At 34.4% G+C, this 18,284-nt stretch overlaps 1 protein-coding gene across 1 annotated transcript; it reads left to right on the top strand.

Moving 5' to 3' along the window:
- Positions 1-4,122: 4,122 nt before the first annotated feature.
- Positions 4,123-15,513, top strand: LOC121235115 (O-fucosyltransferase 29-like). Its single transcript, XM_041131361.1, has 9 exons — positions 4,123-4,795; positions 4,948-5,038; positions 6,239-6,315; positions 6,509-6,597; positions 6,722-6,911; positions 7,205-7,386; positions 8,912-9,014; positions 9,915-10,243; positions 14,595-15,513. The coding sequence occupies exons 1-9, from the start codon at positions 4,475-4,477 to the stop codon at positions 14,965-14,967; spliced, it is 1,755 nt and encodes a 584-aa protein (XP_040987295.1). The 5' UTR covers positions 4,123-4,474; the 3' UTR covers positions 14,968-15,513.
- Positions 15,514-18,284: the final 2,771 nt, after the last annotated feature.

The raw sequence follows: 18,284 nt of genomic DNA, 5'->3' as shown, positions 1-18,284 counted from the left end.
TATGAAAAGCAGGAAAGGACAGACAAATGAGATATCCCAAGTTACTTAGGTTGGGAGTAGGGTATGCTGCCCTCCCTCAACCTAAGTAGTAGGTAGCACCTTGGTTGGCCACCAATGCTGAGGGGGAAGGTCCTCCCTCCGCCAATGGTTGCGTTTTTATTTTGAAATATTTTAGAATTTTATTTTTCAATTCATTTCTTGAAACCTTGAATTTATCTTTTCAAGAAATTGAAATTTTTGAATTTTAAGATTCCTTTTTAATTGTCTTATTATTTTATTTCTAAACTAATTTCTTAAAAGATAAGACACATACAAAGTCAAATTTTAGTTAATGAAAATATAAAGTAATTGATAAAATTATGAAGTTCTTAGAGCAAAATGATAATTTTAAAAAATTTAAGGGAAAAATGTTTCTCATAGACTTTTTCTTTTATAAGAAAATTGCAATAAAGTAAAATTAGAAGTACAAGAGGAAGAGTTAGATGTGCCAAACAAACATCTCATTATAGTGCATCTAATAGTTAAAAGAAACAAAATAGAAAAGAAAAAAAAAAAAGGATCAAAAGCCACCACTGGCACACTACAAGTAACCATTGTTGACGCATTTGTTGGAGATTTGGGTACTAGCAAGTGTGGCTTATGCATTAGTGATTAATGGATAGCAAAGATTGTTTTTAAAAGATTTGAGATCGGAGAGTCGAAAGGTACATCTTGTATGTTGTTTACATGCATGAAGTATACACGTAACTTTAACTGATACGTACACCTTACGCGCTGCTTTGTTTGAAATATCAATTAAGGAAGTTATAAATCAGTGATTTTTGAATTTTTTTAATGGGATAACGTACTTCACTTGGGTGGCCGGAAAGTACTACATCTCTTATTTTCAACGTGACAAGAAAAAAGTTAGGAAATAAAATTAACGAATAGACAAATTAATTTTATAATGCCGTAGTAATAAAGGAGGAGAACGAATAGAAGAAAGAAGTGTTTCCTTATTTTGGTAGAGAGAGAGAGAGATAGAGACCGAGAATTTTCTTTTTAGAGAAAGAGAGGTAGAATCAATCCTTCTAGTAGTTTGAATTATACACTTTTCTCATAGACTTTCGACGAGTGAAGACGACAATGTTCATTACAAACAATTAAAGATGTAATTTTCAGAAAAAAAGAGCGGTGACAGCTTTTGAACAAATTAATATTCTTGGGTTAGTAGAATGTCATAATCCACGTGGGTCCACTTTTGTTTCTGTATAAGCAAGCAAATCCTTCCATCAAAGACATTGTTTTGCGTCTTTTAAGAAAAGGTCTCAATTTCAAAAAGATTATGGCAGAGACACACCCCAACCTCCAATTAAATTGTGATTGCAACTTTTCTTTAGAAAATATATGATTTTGAAAGCTGCTTTTCTTTATTGGTCGCTCCTAACAAAATCCGAAGCTCCCAAAAGATCCAACGGATGAATGAGACCGTTATTATTTTTAGGTCAAATATGTGGCCTGAGTTGGATTCCCTTCATCAAAGTCATCTGATAAAAAATACATATTTTTTATAAATTTAAAACTTCTTTAACTATAATCTTGTATTGAATTAATCAAAATAATAATATAATATTATTTTTTAATAATAATATTTTTTTTCACATATTTCAAATCTGAACACAAAAATAAAAGTGAAACGACATTCGAAAGAAATGAAAATCGTAGGAAATGAAAACTAAAAAGTAATGCAATTGAGATAATTTTTATAATAAAATATTACTTTTGAAGATGAACAGTACATCTTAGAATTTGAAAATATACTTAAAATTAATGTAACTCATTATCATGCTTCATATAAATAACCCAAAGTAAAGTCTTGAATGGATCGAGCCAATATACATAATAATATTTATTTCTGTCATATGAAAATATATTAATTTATAAATTTTATTTTTACGAAATCTCATATTTCTCATTTTAAAAATTTCTGTCTTTTTCTTCCTTTTTTCCGTCCAAGGCACTCACACACACCCCAACTGACCAGAGCCTGAAAACAAAACAAAAGTGATATACCATAAGTAGGTGTGAATAGAATAGATTGTGGTCGGCTGTCTCACCAACCAACATCACCGGAGAAGAGGAACATCTTGGATCAGCCCTTTTCGTGGCTAACACACGTTGGACGGTCGTGTAAAAACGGGGGGGGGGGGGGGGGGGGGGGGGGGGGGGGGGGGGGGGGGGGGGGGGGGGGGGGGGGGGGGGGGGGGGGGGGGGGGGGGGGGGGGGGTGCAGAACGCCCTCCAGGCCTCCTACTCCAAAGCATGCTTCAACTTTACCATATGACCAGTGCTTCTGCGTACCCTATGTTTGTTTGTGGGTACCATCGTTTCATGTCTCCAGCGATCTATGTGCCCTAACTTCCTTCCGATGGGAATTTAAAATCAATAACAACCGCACACTCCAAAATATATCGATCGACTCACCCATCACTCTCACACTCCAGAATAATTTTGAAGGTTTAAAGTGTAATTTTCTATTTTTTTATGAATTTTGTTTTCAGTGCCTTTTTTTAAGGTTAATTTTTGAGTTTTTTCTTTTGCGTTATGTTTTTTAATTTTTTTTTGGTACACAGTTTATATTTTTGAGAGTTATCTTATTCTCAACCTGACGTGTAGATCTAGGATCGTAGAGCACACAATTTAAATTATTGATAAAATTTGATTTGTAAGATTTAAATTATAAATTTATTTTTTAAATTAAATTATGTCATGTAAGTAGTATGTGGTATAACGGAATTAGAATAACCGCACATTTTTTTTTATGTATATTTAGTTCTTATGTTTTAGTTTTTTTTTTTTTGGGTTATCTAATTGTTTTGTGTTTTATTAATGATTTGTGGGTATTATACTGTTTGACTTTTTTTAATGCACACTTATCATGCCACATATACTCTTAATCCTAAATTGAAAATTTGCTGAGCTGGAAGTTCAACTTTTATAGGGATTAAAGGGGTTGAACTGAAAGACTGTTATTATTAAGAGAACTGAAAGACTGTTATTATTAAGAGTAATGCTATATATAGTTATATAGTGTATAAATGTCGTGTAATTGTTTTAAAAAAGAGTGAAGTTTACTATTAAAAAATTAATTTTTTTTATTTGGATATCGTATATATTCAATTTTTTTAAAGTGATTATATGACGTTTGCACACTTACGACTGTAACTATTATTTTTCTATTATTATTATTATTATTATTATTATTTGTTTCATATTTCAGGACCATTTTTATTTTTCGGACCAAAATCCAGTGCTTATTTTGAAACTTTGCCACGTATTAAAGAGTGATAATGGTTTTTCTTGCAAGTAGCTGGAAAATTAGTTGAACGTCAATGACTAGTCAATAATGATAAACGTGGCCTAAGTAAAGGAATATGAATGCCTTTCAACCTCAATTTAATGTGTACCTATTTTATGATTCAAATCTTTGCTCAAATCCCATGACAATTATTGGTTAATGCACGCATTTTATAGTGTCATTTTGTTTAAGCATTTAATATTTAATATTATTTAAAAAAATAAATTTATTTATTATTTAATTTTTCTAATCTCAATCATATTTATTGACGTGATACATTTTAAATAATTGAACAATCACTTGAAATGAAAAATATATATAAAAAAATAAAAATATTTGTACAAATTTAAAGTATACCAATATCCGAGATTTGTACACGTGAAACTTGTATATATTTATTTAATATAAAAACAAAATTTAGGATAAGGAATGTTATACATTACATCATTATTTTATTTTTATTTAGCTATATAAGATGTGTCATATTTATTATTGGAGAAAATTTACTTTGCTACCCTCATTTGATCGTTCAAGTTGACCGTTGGTCAATTTTTTTATTTTTTTATTTAATGAATAAGAAAGTGATTTTAAATATATTTTTGTATTTTATTTACCGCTCAACGGTAAAGATATTATTATTAGATGATAAAAAATTATCTAATAAAAGATCATTTAATGATGATAAATATATTACATTTTCTACAATAAAATGAAAATAAAATGAGCATGTGGCGTAGGGAATTGAGATGTTTTCGTCGGAATTTCAACTTTGCCCCGAAAAGAAATTCAGCAATTACCCGAAACGGAGTCAGCGAAGCCACCGTTGGGTTGGGGTTAGTTATATTCTCTGTTTTCTAGTTTCTTCCACATTTCCCTTTCACTCTCCAGTCCTGCACACATTCTCACAGTCTCTCACTCAGGTCTCAAACCTCTGTCGAAACCTCACTCGTTCACTTCACTCTCTCACAGTGATTCATTCCCACGGAGAAACTTAGTTAGGGTTTCCTCAACTTCCTCTCACCTCCGCATTTACTTCATTCGCGCTCTGATGATCACCGGACCTCCGACTCAGATTCTTGCAATGGAGTTTCGGTTAAGTATGTAGTGGAATCCGGGGATTGGCTGAATCTAGGTCTTGATGGGCGTCTCCAAGGCCTGGAGGTTAAGCTTGATATCGGCGAACAAGCTGGCTCTATTACAGAACCTGAACGGGTACGGTAGCAACGGTAATAATAATGATGATGATGATGATGATGATGATGATAATGCCAATAAGCTGCAAGCGTGCTGGAGATCGACTGCGACGACGCCGCTTCAGAGGAAGCCGATCTCCTGGTCGCTCGTCTGCGGGTTGATGCTCTTCGCCTTGGGCTTGATTTCGCTCTTCACCGGCCACGTTGCCTCTGATCTTGAATGGTACTCTCAGCGCTTAGTCAACCGAAGCTTCTACTCTAGGCTGGTAAAAATTCTTCTTTTACCGTCGTTGTTTGAATTGAAATGGTTTTGGTTTGGGATATATTTATGTGTCATTAGCTCTGCCAGTTTTGAAACCTTGAAGACTTTTGCTTTTATGACATTACGCTAATCTTTTTTATTTGTGCAAAATTAAAGGATGGGGGTCGGCGTGAGCCAATTGATATATGGAAATCCAAATATTCAAAGTATTTCTATGGCTGTAGCGAGCGAGGGCGGCATTTTGCTCGTGAGTTATTTTTACTTTTAATTTCATTGGAAGGTTTTTACCGTAATTACTTAAACTACTGGAGCTATATTAGTACATATCAATGTCCTGCAATGCACTGTACTAGTGTTGTAAGTACCATTCTGTTTGCTATAATTATATATTCTAACATTGGTTTTAGAAGTCATGGTGGGATAATCCCAGCCTCAATTTCACTAAACTTTCTTTTAGGTCCATCAAACATCGATTTGACCTAATTAGTTAGGTAGCATATTCTTTTGATGCAATGAGTGAGTTCTACTAGACCACTCATGTTAGAAAGGGAGTTTTCTTCTTAAGTGAACTACTATGCAATTTACCACCCTTGCTCCTCATGTTGTTAGTTGGAAGGTTGCTCAAATGCACTTAAGCTTATGGGAAAACTTCAGTTTGCACCACTGTATTATGTCCCCTTTTAGTGTCTGCTCGAAACTTTCAATTGAAGTATCCACGTGCAAATCAGTCTTAAGTACAATTTCCCGAATTATTTCCTTTTTCTCAAGATAAGGGTACATGCAACTTTTTGCTATTTTTTAATAGGCAATGTTTTGGTAGTTTGGGGGTGCTATTTATTAAAATTGAAAGTTTGGCGGGTAAATTAGATGATGAGTGGTTGGTGCAAAGTGAAGTTTTACCTAAGTTTGTCTTTTTTGTCTTTTGTTTTTTTATGGAAAATTCTTTGCTGGTCAAATAAGCTGAGTTTCTTCTCCCTGCTGTCTTTAAAAACATTACACTTTTTTTACTCATTGCGGCTGTGTGTGATGTGTATTGTGGTTAATACTCATCTTAAACATAAAAAATTTTCTGATGCTACTTTTGTTTCAGCACAATTTGCAGTCTAACACTACAGCAGTATTTTTTTTCCATTTTTCTGCTGTTATGATAAGACCATTTTCTTAATCATCTCCTGCACTTTTTTACGTTTTCTGAAAATCTCTCCACCTCTCTCACTCTGTCTGTCTATATACGCACACGTGTATACATATAGATACATGCATACCTATACTTATACACACACACACACACACACACACACACACACACATATATATGGGTGTGGGTGTGTATCGATGCTCTAACAATACTTATGCCCAACATTGGAGTTGGTTTTAGTTTGACATCTGAAATATACTTTTATATGCTCATACATTTCTCTGCTAATGTTGCTAATACGAAATATAGCTGCTGTTCGTGAGCGATCATCAAATGGCTATTTGCTTATTGCAACAAGTGGAGGGCTGAACCAACAAAGAACAGGAGTAAGTGAAAGATCTTTTGTTGTACTACATTTTCACCTGAAAATTTTTGTAGAAGATATAAATTTGCTTCATTAACCCTACATATGAATTATTTTGCATCTTCACTTCCTTATTTGTTTCAATTAATTAATTTGGGCTACCAAACAATTGACACGTTAGCCTTTGGAGATGACAATATATTTCCTGCGCTCAGATAACAGATGCTGTAGTTGTCGCACGCATTCTTAATGCTACATTAGTTGTACCTGAGTTGGATCATCATTCTTATTGGAAGGATAATAGGTAAGTGGGGATTCTAATTCCTCAGCTGTGTTAATTGATTTTTTTTATTGTTTACCCAATGATTGTGATGATATTTCAACTTCACTATAACTGTCTTACCAAGAGCACCTCATTTGGCATGCAGTGACTTCATCAACATTTTTGATGTTGATTGGTTCATCTCTTCCCTTGCAAAAGATGTGACTATTGTCAAAAGAGTTCCTGATAAAGTCATGCGATCAATGGAGAAACCTCCTTATAGCATGCGTGTCCCAAGGAAGTCTGCCCCTGAATATTATCTTGATCAAGTTCTCCCTTTACTCTTAAAGAGACGTGTAAGGCCACTCTACTCAATTTGCAAGGCATGCTTTTAAATTGATTGATATATGCATAAACGAACATTTGGTTTCAAAATCACTTTCAGCACAACCTTAAGTGTCTTTCAAGTTCAAGCACTTGATTTTTCTGACATGAAATGTGTTTAATCCTCTAAAACTGTCAATGTGGTGTTATGATAATGTTTTCTAATTTTCTAATCCCTGATCTAAACTGGTCTTTTAGAGTTACTTACGCTGATTTGGTTATGGTTTGCTGCAGTGAGGCAATTAACTCTTGGGAAATTTTGCAGGTTGTGCAATTGACAAAATTTGATTATAGACTTGCAAATAATCTTGATGAGGAGCTACAAAAGTTGCGTTGCCGTGTTAATTATCGTGCCTTAAGATTCACAAAACCCATAAAAGGGCTTGGTCAAAAACTTGTTTTAAGAATGCAAGAGATGGCAAAACGTTTTATTGCAGTTCACTTGAGGTTTGTCCCTGTAACTGACATTTAAAATATTGGACTGCTAACTTTGAAATTTAATTGGCATGTAGAGTTCCTGGAGGTTGGATGCTGAAACAGAGCACATTCATTTGTGACCAATGTAACCCACCTCAGTATAGTCATTTATCTATATTGTACAACACTTTGATTGCCTTGTGAAAGTCAATAGAATGTTGCTTAGGTTGCAATAAAATCAGATAAAACAAATTTTCTAATTAAATTAATAAACAAATATCCTACATTGTATCTGAGAACTTTCCTTATTTACCTTGATCATTTTTTTTTTTACCTTGACCAATTGGTATAATGTTTTCATCAATATCGCAGTAAGTCTAAAACAACCGTTCCTTTCATTGGATGCTCATAATGATTATGGTGGTTAACATAGATTTGTCTGACAACCATGGAAATACGAGAAAGGAAGTGGGGATTGTTTGCTTTGTTTGGTGCTTGCTCACCTAATATAAAGCACTTCTCTGTGTATATGAAGTGCCAGCTTGATACGGCTCTGATATATACATATACAACTGTGTTTATTATTTAACAAATGGGTTACCAGCCCGTCCTTGCTCACACATCTATGGAAGAGGAAGGCAGAATTTATGAGCATCTAGACGTTTTGAACTCCACTCGGTTTTAACTTTCATCAAAGGCCGTGTTTGCAGATTTATTGTTACCACCTTGTAGATTATTGGAATATACTTTTGCATAATGCTCTCCCCCTTTTTGAAGATTCTTTTAGGGCATTACATTCTTCAGGGCTGCATTTATTAAAAAATTCAATTTCTGGCAGAGTTTACTGCCGCAAGATAATATAACCTTAAAAATTAATGAGCATCTAGACATTTTGAACTCCACTCTGTTTTAACTTTCATCAAAGGCCGTGCTTGCAGATTTATTGTTACCACCTTGTAGATTATTGGAATATACTTTTGCATAATGCTCTCTCCCCTTTTTGAAGATTCTTTCAAGGTATTACACTCTTCAGGGCTGCATTTATTAAAAAATTCAATTTCTGGCGGAGTTTACTGCCGCAAGATATACAACCTTAAAAATTAAAATTCATGTAGTCAATATTTTATATGCAGAGAATATCTAGTTTGAATTATTTGTAGATCGCCCGTACCTAGCACTGGGTACTGACATTCAAATATTCCAATCAGAAGAGCTAATGATAAGACTGCACCTTTCTTCCCACCCTTTACTTCATATATTTAAAATGCATCTTATATACTCTCCTGCAGTAGTTGTTTACATATGCAGTGTGCTCTTGTATTTGTTTTCTGTTTAGATGGCTGGATAAAATGTTCCATTTTTGTCATGTTTTTTCTATTTTAAGTTCTTTCAAGTTACCAAGGATTTGAATCACATATCTTTCTACAGAAAAATGTTAAACAAACACATTCATTCAGGAAGGCATGCATCCTTAACCACAGACAAACATTTATACATAAAATTGAATATTCTTTCCATGGATCCATTGGTTTGATTGAAACTGTTTTGATGACAGGTTTGAACCTGATATGCTAGCATTTTCTGGATGTTACTATGGTGGGGGTGAAAAGGAGAGATATGAGCTTGGTGAAATTAGAAAACGATGGGCTACATTACCGGTGAGATTGCTGTCATTACATTATATATACATATATATATATATATATATATATATATAAAGCATAGGGCTTTGCTCCTTCAAAGCCACATCATTCACTTCCCATTTATTTTATTAGTAAGTAAAAACTAAATAATATATATCATTATGTTGAAATTATAAATGAAAAATAATGTATATAATTAAATTATTATTTTTATTTAAAATGAGTAATCTTTTAGTTTTCCTATAATTTACTTTTTTGTTTGATCAACTTATGCCCTTTTACTTTGGCACGCTATAAAAATAGTCCTTGGTCCCTCCATTAACTCAAACAAAGTTTGTGAGGTTTCTCATCACTAACATATAAACTAAGGATATTAAGGGGATAGAAGATTAAAGTTGCTCAACCAAGATTTTTGAGATAAAAATGCTAACATCAACACTCTTTTAAAATTCTCTTTATTCTATAATGCTAACTTAGTTATATAGAGTATTTTTATTTATAAAATCTGGTTATTCCTTTTATGACTATTTTTTTGTTTATAATGTCCATGCATTACCTTGTTGTCCAATGACTAGAACTAACATGCTTGTGAGGTCTTAACTCACCAATTATCCTAAAGGCTTAAGTTTATATCAAAGATCTGAGACCATATTTTATCTTTAGCGCACAAAAAATATGGAAATGAACAATTTTTTCCAACATTGTATTGAAGAAAATGGATAACTATTTATTTTCAACAATGGTCTTTGTGTCAAATGACATAGCTCTAATAGATGAGGATGGGGTTGGTGGAGGGTCAGGTTACATGCTTTAGTTTTGTATGGGTTGTGACTTGTAGTTTCTTGTAAAAATGATTATATATTTTCCTTTTAAATCTGAAATGCATGCTATCCATTCTTTTGTTTTTTTATGAAGGATTTAAGCCCCGAGGGAGAGCGGAAGCGAGGGAAATGCCCACTTACTCCTCATGAAGTGGGTTTGATGCTGAGGGCACTTGGTTTTGCAAATGACACTTACCTTTATGTTGCATCTGGAGAAATATATGGTGGAGAAGAGACTCTGCGGCCTCTCAGGGAACTCTTCCCAAACTTCTATACAAAGGAGATGCTTGCTGGTGAAGAGTTGAAACCTTTTCTTCCATTCTCTTCCCGCCTGGCTGCCATTGATTACATTGTCTGTGACAAAAGTGATGTGTTTGTCACAAATAACAATGGAAATATGGCCAAGATTCTTGCTGGTCGAAGGTAAGAAATCTGGTTCATTTTTTTTTTTCATTACCAAGAATGCTGATGCTGGCAAACTCTACTACATTAATCAAACACGCCATGGGAATAGTGGATATGACTTGGGAGTTCTACAGACACTGATTTTCTTGTTATTTTCCTGTGATAATTACTAATGCACTGATTTGAATTACCTGTTACTTATCAATATAATTAGAAATGCACTCACTTCATGGATGATAATTTCATTGCAGAAACATACGGTTGAGCAGGTAACTCAAGAAAGTATTTTCTACTGATTTGTTTTTTGGCTTTGTCTTTACCAGGCAATAATTAGGCATTAGTTAGCATGAAGATGGATTCTGAACCCTGGCTTCCAATTACCCTGCTGATGATATTTGATAAACTAAACTAGGTCACATCGTCAAAATCTTCCAGTTGACTGAAAACTTGAAGCACCATTCCAACTAGTGCATCCTTTCCACAAAGAAAAAAGAAGAAGAAAATATTCAAAAAGAGACTCCTTTGACAGCTTTTTTGTACTCTGGGTGAAATACAATAATACTTGATGTTTAAGAGGGAGTTTCTACTTATAAACATACACATATATCCATTTTTTTAAGATTAAAGCTACCCCTCACTAACAATTTCTTCGTCACTTGTTTTGTATACTGTAGTACCCTACGTGAGTCTTACCAATATAGGTTCCCAGTTCTGACATGATGGGGATAAATAAGGACATGAGTTTTTGGTTGACACAAGCTTTTTTTTATTAGTAAAGCCAAGAAGCTATATGCTGGGCCCAAATGGAGCAGATGCATCATGAAAAGCTTTAAGATTTTTCATTTATAATGCTATGAAATCCATCTGCTTATTATTAAATTTGGACGGACTGATAAGGGCAAAAAAAGATGAAAAGTAGCTATGTGCAGAAAATGTCTTGAGGTCAAAGTAATCAAAGAGGTCTCCCTAAAGATAACACATGGTTGAAAGAGTGGGGGATATATGGGTTTGAATTTTGTGTAAGTCGTCAAATATTGATGCGTCTAAATTTGGTCCTCATTTCAAAGTATGTTTTTCTTTTCTTTTTGTCTTTTAGCTAAGCTATACTTTAACTTTCTGAAATATATTGTAGGTTCCAATTTAATTCTTTCGAGCAATGAGCCCTTCCTTTTCTGTTTTGATAAGTGAGCAGTGAGCCCTTCCGTTTATCAGAAATCGTGCATTCACATTAGTTTTTGATCTATAGCTTGTCTCAACATTTTCAATGCCATCTACTTTTTTCCCTAAGTAAGGGGGTCAAAGGGACAGTTAGAATCTATGACATGGGGAGCAGGGAACATGAAACGGAATGCAAGTAACAAAACTGGAGGTGGCTATTTGGTGAGGTTGTGCGCCGTATAGTTGGCACCATGTTAAACTCTAATGGTTGTCTTGGAGGGGGGATGACTTGGAGAGTGGTGTGGATGTCGTCAATGTTGGAGGTGATCTTCCAATTGGTTGTTAGGTGCTTATTGTGTATGATGGTGATGACATAAGTGAGTCAGCTTCAATGATTAAGTTGTTGACTCTTTGCGCATTGGAATCAAAGGCTGCAAGGAGGGCCATGGTTGCTTTGTTGAAGCTAGGCTCATCTGGAGGGCATTTCTTTGTCTAGGCATGGAGAAGTTTGCTCTTTGAGCTATGACAGACTGCAGCTAACATGAGAAAGTCCTTTTAAACAGCCACATTGAAGTTGAATTTCAGGGTTTGCAAAGCTAGAGGTGCCCATTGCTCTTGCTTGCGGGGTGGAGGATTGTCATGCTTCAAGTTGCTCCCTATGAGTTATTTTGATTTGATTATCCAAGCCAAATTGTCTGAAGGTAGGGGTGGGCAGCGGTTCACCTGGACCCGCCCAGCCTGTTGGGATATGGGTGGGCAATCCCCCCCAACAGGCTCGTCGGGCCGATTCTAACTTAAAAACATGTATAGCGAGCGGGTAGTCCACCCGCTCACTCACCATACATGTATAAATTAAAAAAAAAAAAAAAAAAAAAAAAAAAAACCTAATTTTCAGCTGACACTCTTTATTCTTGTTCTCTCCTTCTCTACCCTCTCATCCTCTTTTCATCTCTGCCTTCTCTTCTTTGTCTCTTTTCATCTCTGCCAGTCTCTTGTTTCTTCCTCGACGATGGTGATGAGGCGAGCCACTCGCAATGCTGATGAGCATAGAGCCACTCAAATAGACTGCACAGAACCCCTTGATGACTAATGAGAAGAGAGCCACTCGAACAGGCCTGTGGCCATGGTTATGGGTCACGTCTTCTCCGAGGAGTGAAGCCACAACCGTGGCCATGGGTCTCATCTTCTGCAATGCCGTTGGTGTCGGATCTGCGACATTTGTGTCAAATCTGAGTCCTTGGATGAGATCAATGTTTTGCTTGGGTTTGTTATTTTTATTTTGAGAACATTTGTGCTGGAATTTGGTTGATTTTGACTTTGGAAAGATTTATATGGGGTTTGGGAAAATAGGCTGAGCAGCCCGCCCACCCGCCCACTCAACTGGGACGGATGGACAGGATCTAGGGCAGGGGCATGGGCAGGGGCTGGGGTGGGTGCCTGGGCTGGATAGGTCAACCACCTACTCGTAGAGGGTGGGTAGCAGGCCTATCTGAAGGATTGGCCAAGTTAGACTTGATTGCGTAGGAGCCATGTCATATCCATTGCCACAGGTGCAAACAAGTTAAAAGAATGGGTATCATCGGGATAAATATTAAGGGGATGCATGGGGAATGAGATGAGATGAGAAATCTGTTAATTGTAGTGAAATGATCTGTGAATAGTAGTGAAATTGTTTGAGTTATGATGTTTTATGGGGTTTGGGAAAGGAGAAATAAAAAGTTGAATAAAAATATTATAATGTTAAAATATTATTATAATATTATTTTTGTTTTGAGATTTGAAAATTTTGATTTATTTTTTGTGTTTTGTTTGAAAGTTTGGGAAAGTTGTAATGATTAGGTAATGATTAGATGAAAAAGTTAAAAATTTGAAATTGAAAAGTGTGTTTGAGTGGTGTTTGGATGTTGAAATGTGATGAGATGAGATGGGATGAGATGAAACCATCTCAACATCCAAACAACCCCTCAGCAGTTTTGGGGAGTGAGATGAGATGAGAATTTTTTGAATAATAGTAAGATAGTTTGAGAATAGTTGTGAGATAGTTTGAGTTAAGTATTTTTTGGGTTTTGGGAAAGGAGAGAGAAAAGGTTAAATAAAACATATTATAAAGTTAAAATATTATAAGAATATAGTTTTATAATATTATTTTTGTTTGGGATTTGAAAAAGTTGGAATTGTTTTTTATTTTTTATTTGAAAATTTGAAAAAGTTGTAATGATTAGTTTGAAAATTTTGTATTTGAATTATGTTTGAGAATAAGATGAGATGAGATAAAATGAGATTAGATGAGAATTTTATGTCTCATCCCATGCCCCTAGTCTGCCCTAAAGAGTAGGTTGGCAACCAAAAGGTGTGGATTTGAAAGGCCTGCTTGATTCCCTCCAAAGTACTCTTGCATAGTCACAATTGGTGAATAGGTGCTATATCAATAGGCTGAGCAGCCCAGCGGTCCAAAAGATTTTCCAATCATCCTTGCTTAAGGGGCCACTCAGAGATATTTTGCTTTACTGGTCAATTTCATAGGGAGATTTGATGGAATGGGTACATCTTTCGTGATGAATCCTGGTGAGGGTGTCATCAATTTAGAGGAAAAGCAACGTTGCTCATAATCAAAATATTTAGGACAAAATTTGAACCTTTCTGTTTTTAAAATTTAGGAAAAAATGGGACCTTGTTACATTTTACATTTTGATGACCTCAAGTAGAACTTTTCATATAAAACTTTTCCTAGATTTACTTGCTGTTATAATTAAAAAAAAGACTTAAGCCTGAGTTTAGGTTTTCATTTGATTGTGTACCCTGGTCTAAGCTATCAAGCATTATCTCAATACCATTAGCCGTTATATTAGATATACTTTGGATTGTTTATTCCTCACGAGATACAAATAGGGCACAAATGGTGAGAAAGGAGGGTAGGTGCCCTCCAGTTAGAAGTGTTATAGATTTTAGATTTAAATAACTATGGAACATGTTTGTTGGTGGATGTGGAGATGACTAGTTTCTGCTTGATAAGGCTACTTTTGAAACCCATGCTTTTACCTTACAACAGACAGAACTCGAGACTTTGCTTTGCCTGTTATATTGTCATTGTTGTTGCTGTAATCCTGATCTTTATTTTGCTATTTGTTGTTGAATGTTCTGCTTGTTTAGTATATTCTTGTATTGGTACATTCTGAACTATTTTTTGTTAATTACATTTCATGTATCAAAGGAGGTATATGGGTCATAAGAGAACTATAAGACCAAATGCAAAGAAGCTTAGTGCGTTGTTCATGGCAAGGCAAAAGATGGATTGGGATACATTTGCAAGAAAGGTAAAGTCATGCCAAAGAGGCTTCATGGGAGATCCAGATGAGATGAGACTAGGACGAGGAGAGTTTCAGGAATTTCCATACTCTTGTGTCTGCGAGAAACCGTTCAATGATAATGGCACCATCTACAATGGGTATCATCTCTCAGATCAAGTTGCCATGGGATCTGTAGCAAAGATTAAATCAACATACGATGATAAGAATCAAGCGAGCGAGTCTACTAATACTAAAAAAGAGAAACATGGCTCAAGAGCCGACAGCCTGGGTAGATAATGAAGACAAAGCATTTCTTTAAGATGATTGGAGATGAGGACCAAAGGAATGGCGGAGAGATGGGAAAAAAAAGAAATTTCCCAAGGTAATGTGGTAGTTGGAATTGGTTCTAAATATTATACCAGAGATGGCGGGGCTCTTCCCGTCCTTTCATTTCAAGTATGGCAATGTTTTTGGTTTGTCATGCCAGGGCTAAATTTACCCAGAACAGCATTCAAGCATGACCATGACCATGACATCTAGTTGCTGCTCTTTATCGCTGTTTGGATTGCTAAATTGACCGTTATGGTCCATGTATAGGCGTGAAAGGAATGAACTGCAATTGTTTATAGACAGTTTCTCTTAGGTACATAGCTGAGGGTATTCGAGAAACATAACAACTGCAGTATTGGGTTAACAAAATGTTTATCGTGTGGCGACTTTATTTTTCAGTTTCTACAAATTCAGTGTATAAGTAAATGTATCGGTTACCATGGGCTACCCCACGGTTCTGCACAATTTGGACGTTGCACTTAGATTATAGCACTAATTTAATTGATTGCTTCATTGTGTTCTGTAACTAAATGATTCAATGGCACGGCTTATGGGAAGTAAGAAGCCCCCTTTGGCATCTCTTCCAATGAATCACGAAATGCTATGGTTGTTAAATATGATTTATTAATTTATTCAAAAGTAATTTGCCCGATCATGCACCTTTGAAGTTATAACCAAAAAAAAAAAAAGTGCAGTTGGCTGGATCTAGCCTATTCTTGAAATAAACAACTCACACACAACATTCTAGAAATAGAATTGGACATTCTAGAAATAGAAAAATAGGAATGAAAAGATTATTTAGATTATTTAAAAAAAACTTAAAAAAAATGAAAAGAAAATGGGTTTTGGTCTGGCTAATATTTATCTATTGAGTTAGAAATCCTAATTGCTTATCTTTTTTCATTTTTTCTATTTCAATTATAATTGTGTTTGTTCTATTAGTTAGATTTTTCATTTTTTTTTCTCTATCAATGAGTAAGCTGCACAATCCATAAATCGAATTTGAATAGACGATTCAGGTATAATTTGGTTATGGATTATCGAATCTTTTTCTCTTTTAGGTTCACTCAATTTATATCCTTCTATTTTTTTTCAATCAAAATGCTAGAATTTGGTTTCTTTTTTAAACCAAAATATCTCTTTATCCTTTTTATCTTGAAATATTTCTAATTTCTAATTTTCTTGATTCCCATCTAGATAAGAAGTTTCATAAATTGGTCTATTTTTATAGCGTGTCAAACTCCGAACCCGTGTAATGCATTTCCATCACATAGATCAGAAAAATCATTGACTTTTTATCAATAGAATGTGGCTCTTAAAAATTGTTTGTACTTAAAAGATTTGAACATTACACGATGGAGCGTACCACCAAGACCAAAGTTCGTATCACTTATGTCAACGCCTAGGATTCAAGTAATGCACATGAATATGATTTTCTCTTAATTTTTATTTTTTTAAATACTTCAAATATTCTCGTTGTAGAGTTAAAACACTAATATTATAAAATTTAATAAATACACAATTATAGTTTGTACAACTTAAAAGTGTCGGACAAAGTTGTGTTCATAAGCAAATTGAGTTTATTCAAGTTTGGATGAGCTGATCTCAAATAAATTTTCAAAGAGTATTCTTATTTATTTAGAGCACTGGCTAAAATGTATTTTTAATAGCAAAATTAATGGATGCCGGAGTAAAACACAAGTTCAACAAATTGCACTGCTGACTCAACCTGAGAATCACAAAATCCTATCCATCCACAATCCCACAGCTAGCCAGGTGAATCCTCTACTGCGAAATCTACAAAAACATTCATCTTAAGACGGTCTAGGCTACTCACCGACACAAAGATTCTTGCTCAAATCCAAAATCCTGGTTTTTATATCAAATTGGAAACAATTATGTGTGTAAAGTGGATGTAAATATTGACAAACTTTGAAAGGAAATCATATTAAGACGTTACAAGGTAAATAGTGTATTATATTTATATGTTTGTACATAAAGAGTAATAATTTTTTGGTAAAAGTAAAATTTTACTGTCAAGGGTTGTAAACTCTTAAGGAAGCTAGCGACATCACTAGTTTTTATTATAGAGCGGACACTAATAGTTAAGGCTAATGCTGATGGATTATGTAATCTTTTCTTGATTATTTTTTCGAGCAGTGGATCATTAAGGCCCAGTTTGTATTCGCAAGTCATCTCAATTCATTTCAACTCATCTCACTACTATTCATTATTATTCATCAACTTTAACTCACAAATCTCACTACTATTCACAATTCATCTCACTACTATTCACAACCCATCTCAACCCATCTCAACTCATCTTCGAATCCAAACGATACCTAAGTGTTGCCCTTAAAACTTTTATAGAAATCTGTAAGAACAAAAGTAATCATGGGGACAAAAGTATGAACATCTATGTAGGAAATCATGACTGAATAATGTTAATATAAGAAACGCATCTTGATATATGTTAATAGATTACCATTGGCACAATGAGGTTACAACAGGAATGAGAGGATTGATAATAAACACACTTGTTGGTTGTGATGAAAGAGAGAGTTCTGTATTGTAAGGATATATTAGTAATGTTATAAGCATATAATATACAACAAATGAAAATATTGTTGTTTGTTAAAAATATTATTATAAGAACCAACTTTTAGACGTGTTGCAAAAATGACTAGCTTAGTTCCAATAATGTTTGAAACTGTTTCACATTCAACATGGACAAACCAACCCCACATTTTAAGGCAAATAGGCCTAAGGCTGTAAGATTTAAATAAGAATATTGAAACCTTTAATATTGGCTAATAACATGTCAAAGATTCTATTAAAGGGTTAAAAACTACATACATGTAGTTGGGAAATAGTTTTTACCTTTGATTGATTGCATATATTTCTTGAATCAATGTTGGCTCATGTATTATACTTATCTCTCTAGGTGGCTTAATGTGTATAGCAATAGCTAAGAGATTTGATTAATTATGTTTAAATTTTGTTAGCTATAAATGAATAAAACTATGAAGAAACTTGGAAGGATGATGTGAGAAATATCTATTTTAGTCATTGTGTCCTTGTAACTATCTAACTCAATGAAGGTGATAAGATTATATTCGAGTGGATACAATGGTTCGTCATTGTCTGGTATATCCTCAATAATCGTTCTTGAATTTAGAATCTATTGGTATTGATGCGTTCTGATTCTATGTTTTGGGTCCAGCAGTTTGACATATGCATTACTGATGTAATAGGATCGAAATATATGCAGTGTATCATCATGC

This window comes from Juglans microcarpa x Juglans regia, chromosome 6D (genome assembly GCF_004785595.1).
Source record: "Juglans microcarpa x Juglans regia isolate MS1-56 chromosome 6D, Jm3101_v1.0, whole genome shotgun sequence".
Classification (NCBI taxonomy): domain Eukaryota; kingdom Viridiplantae; phylum Streptophyta; class Magnoliopsida; order Fagales; family Juglandaceae; genus Juglans; species Juglans microcarpa x Juglans regia.
The sequence above is the reverse complement of the archived record's forward strand: the minus strand, read 5'-3'. Positions and strand labels throughout refer to the sequence as shown.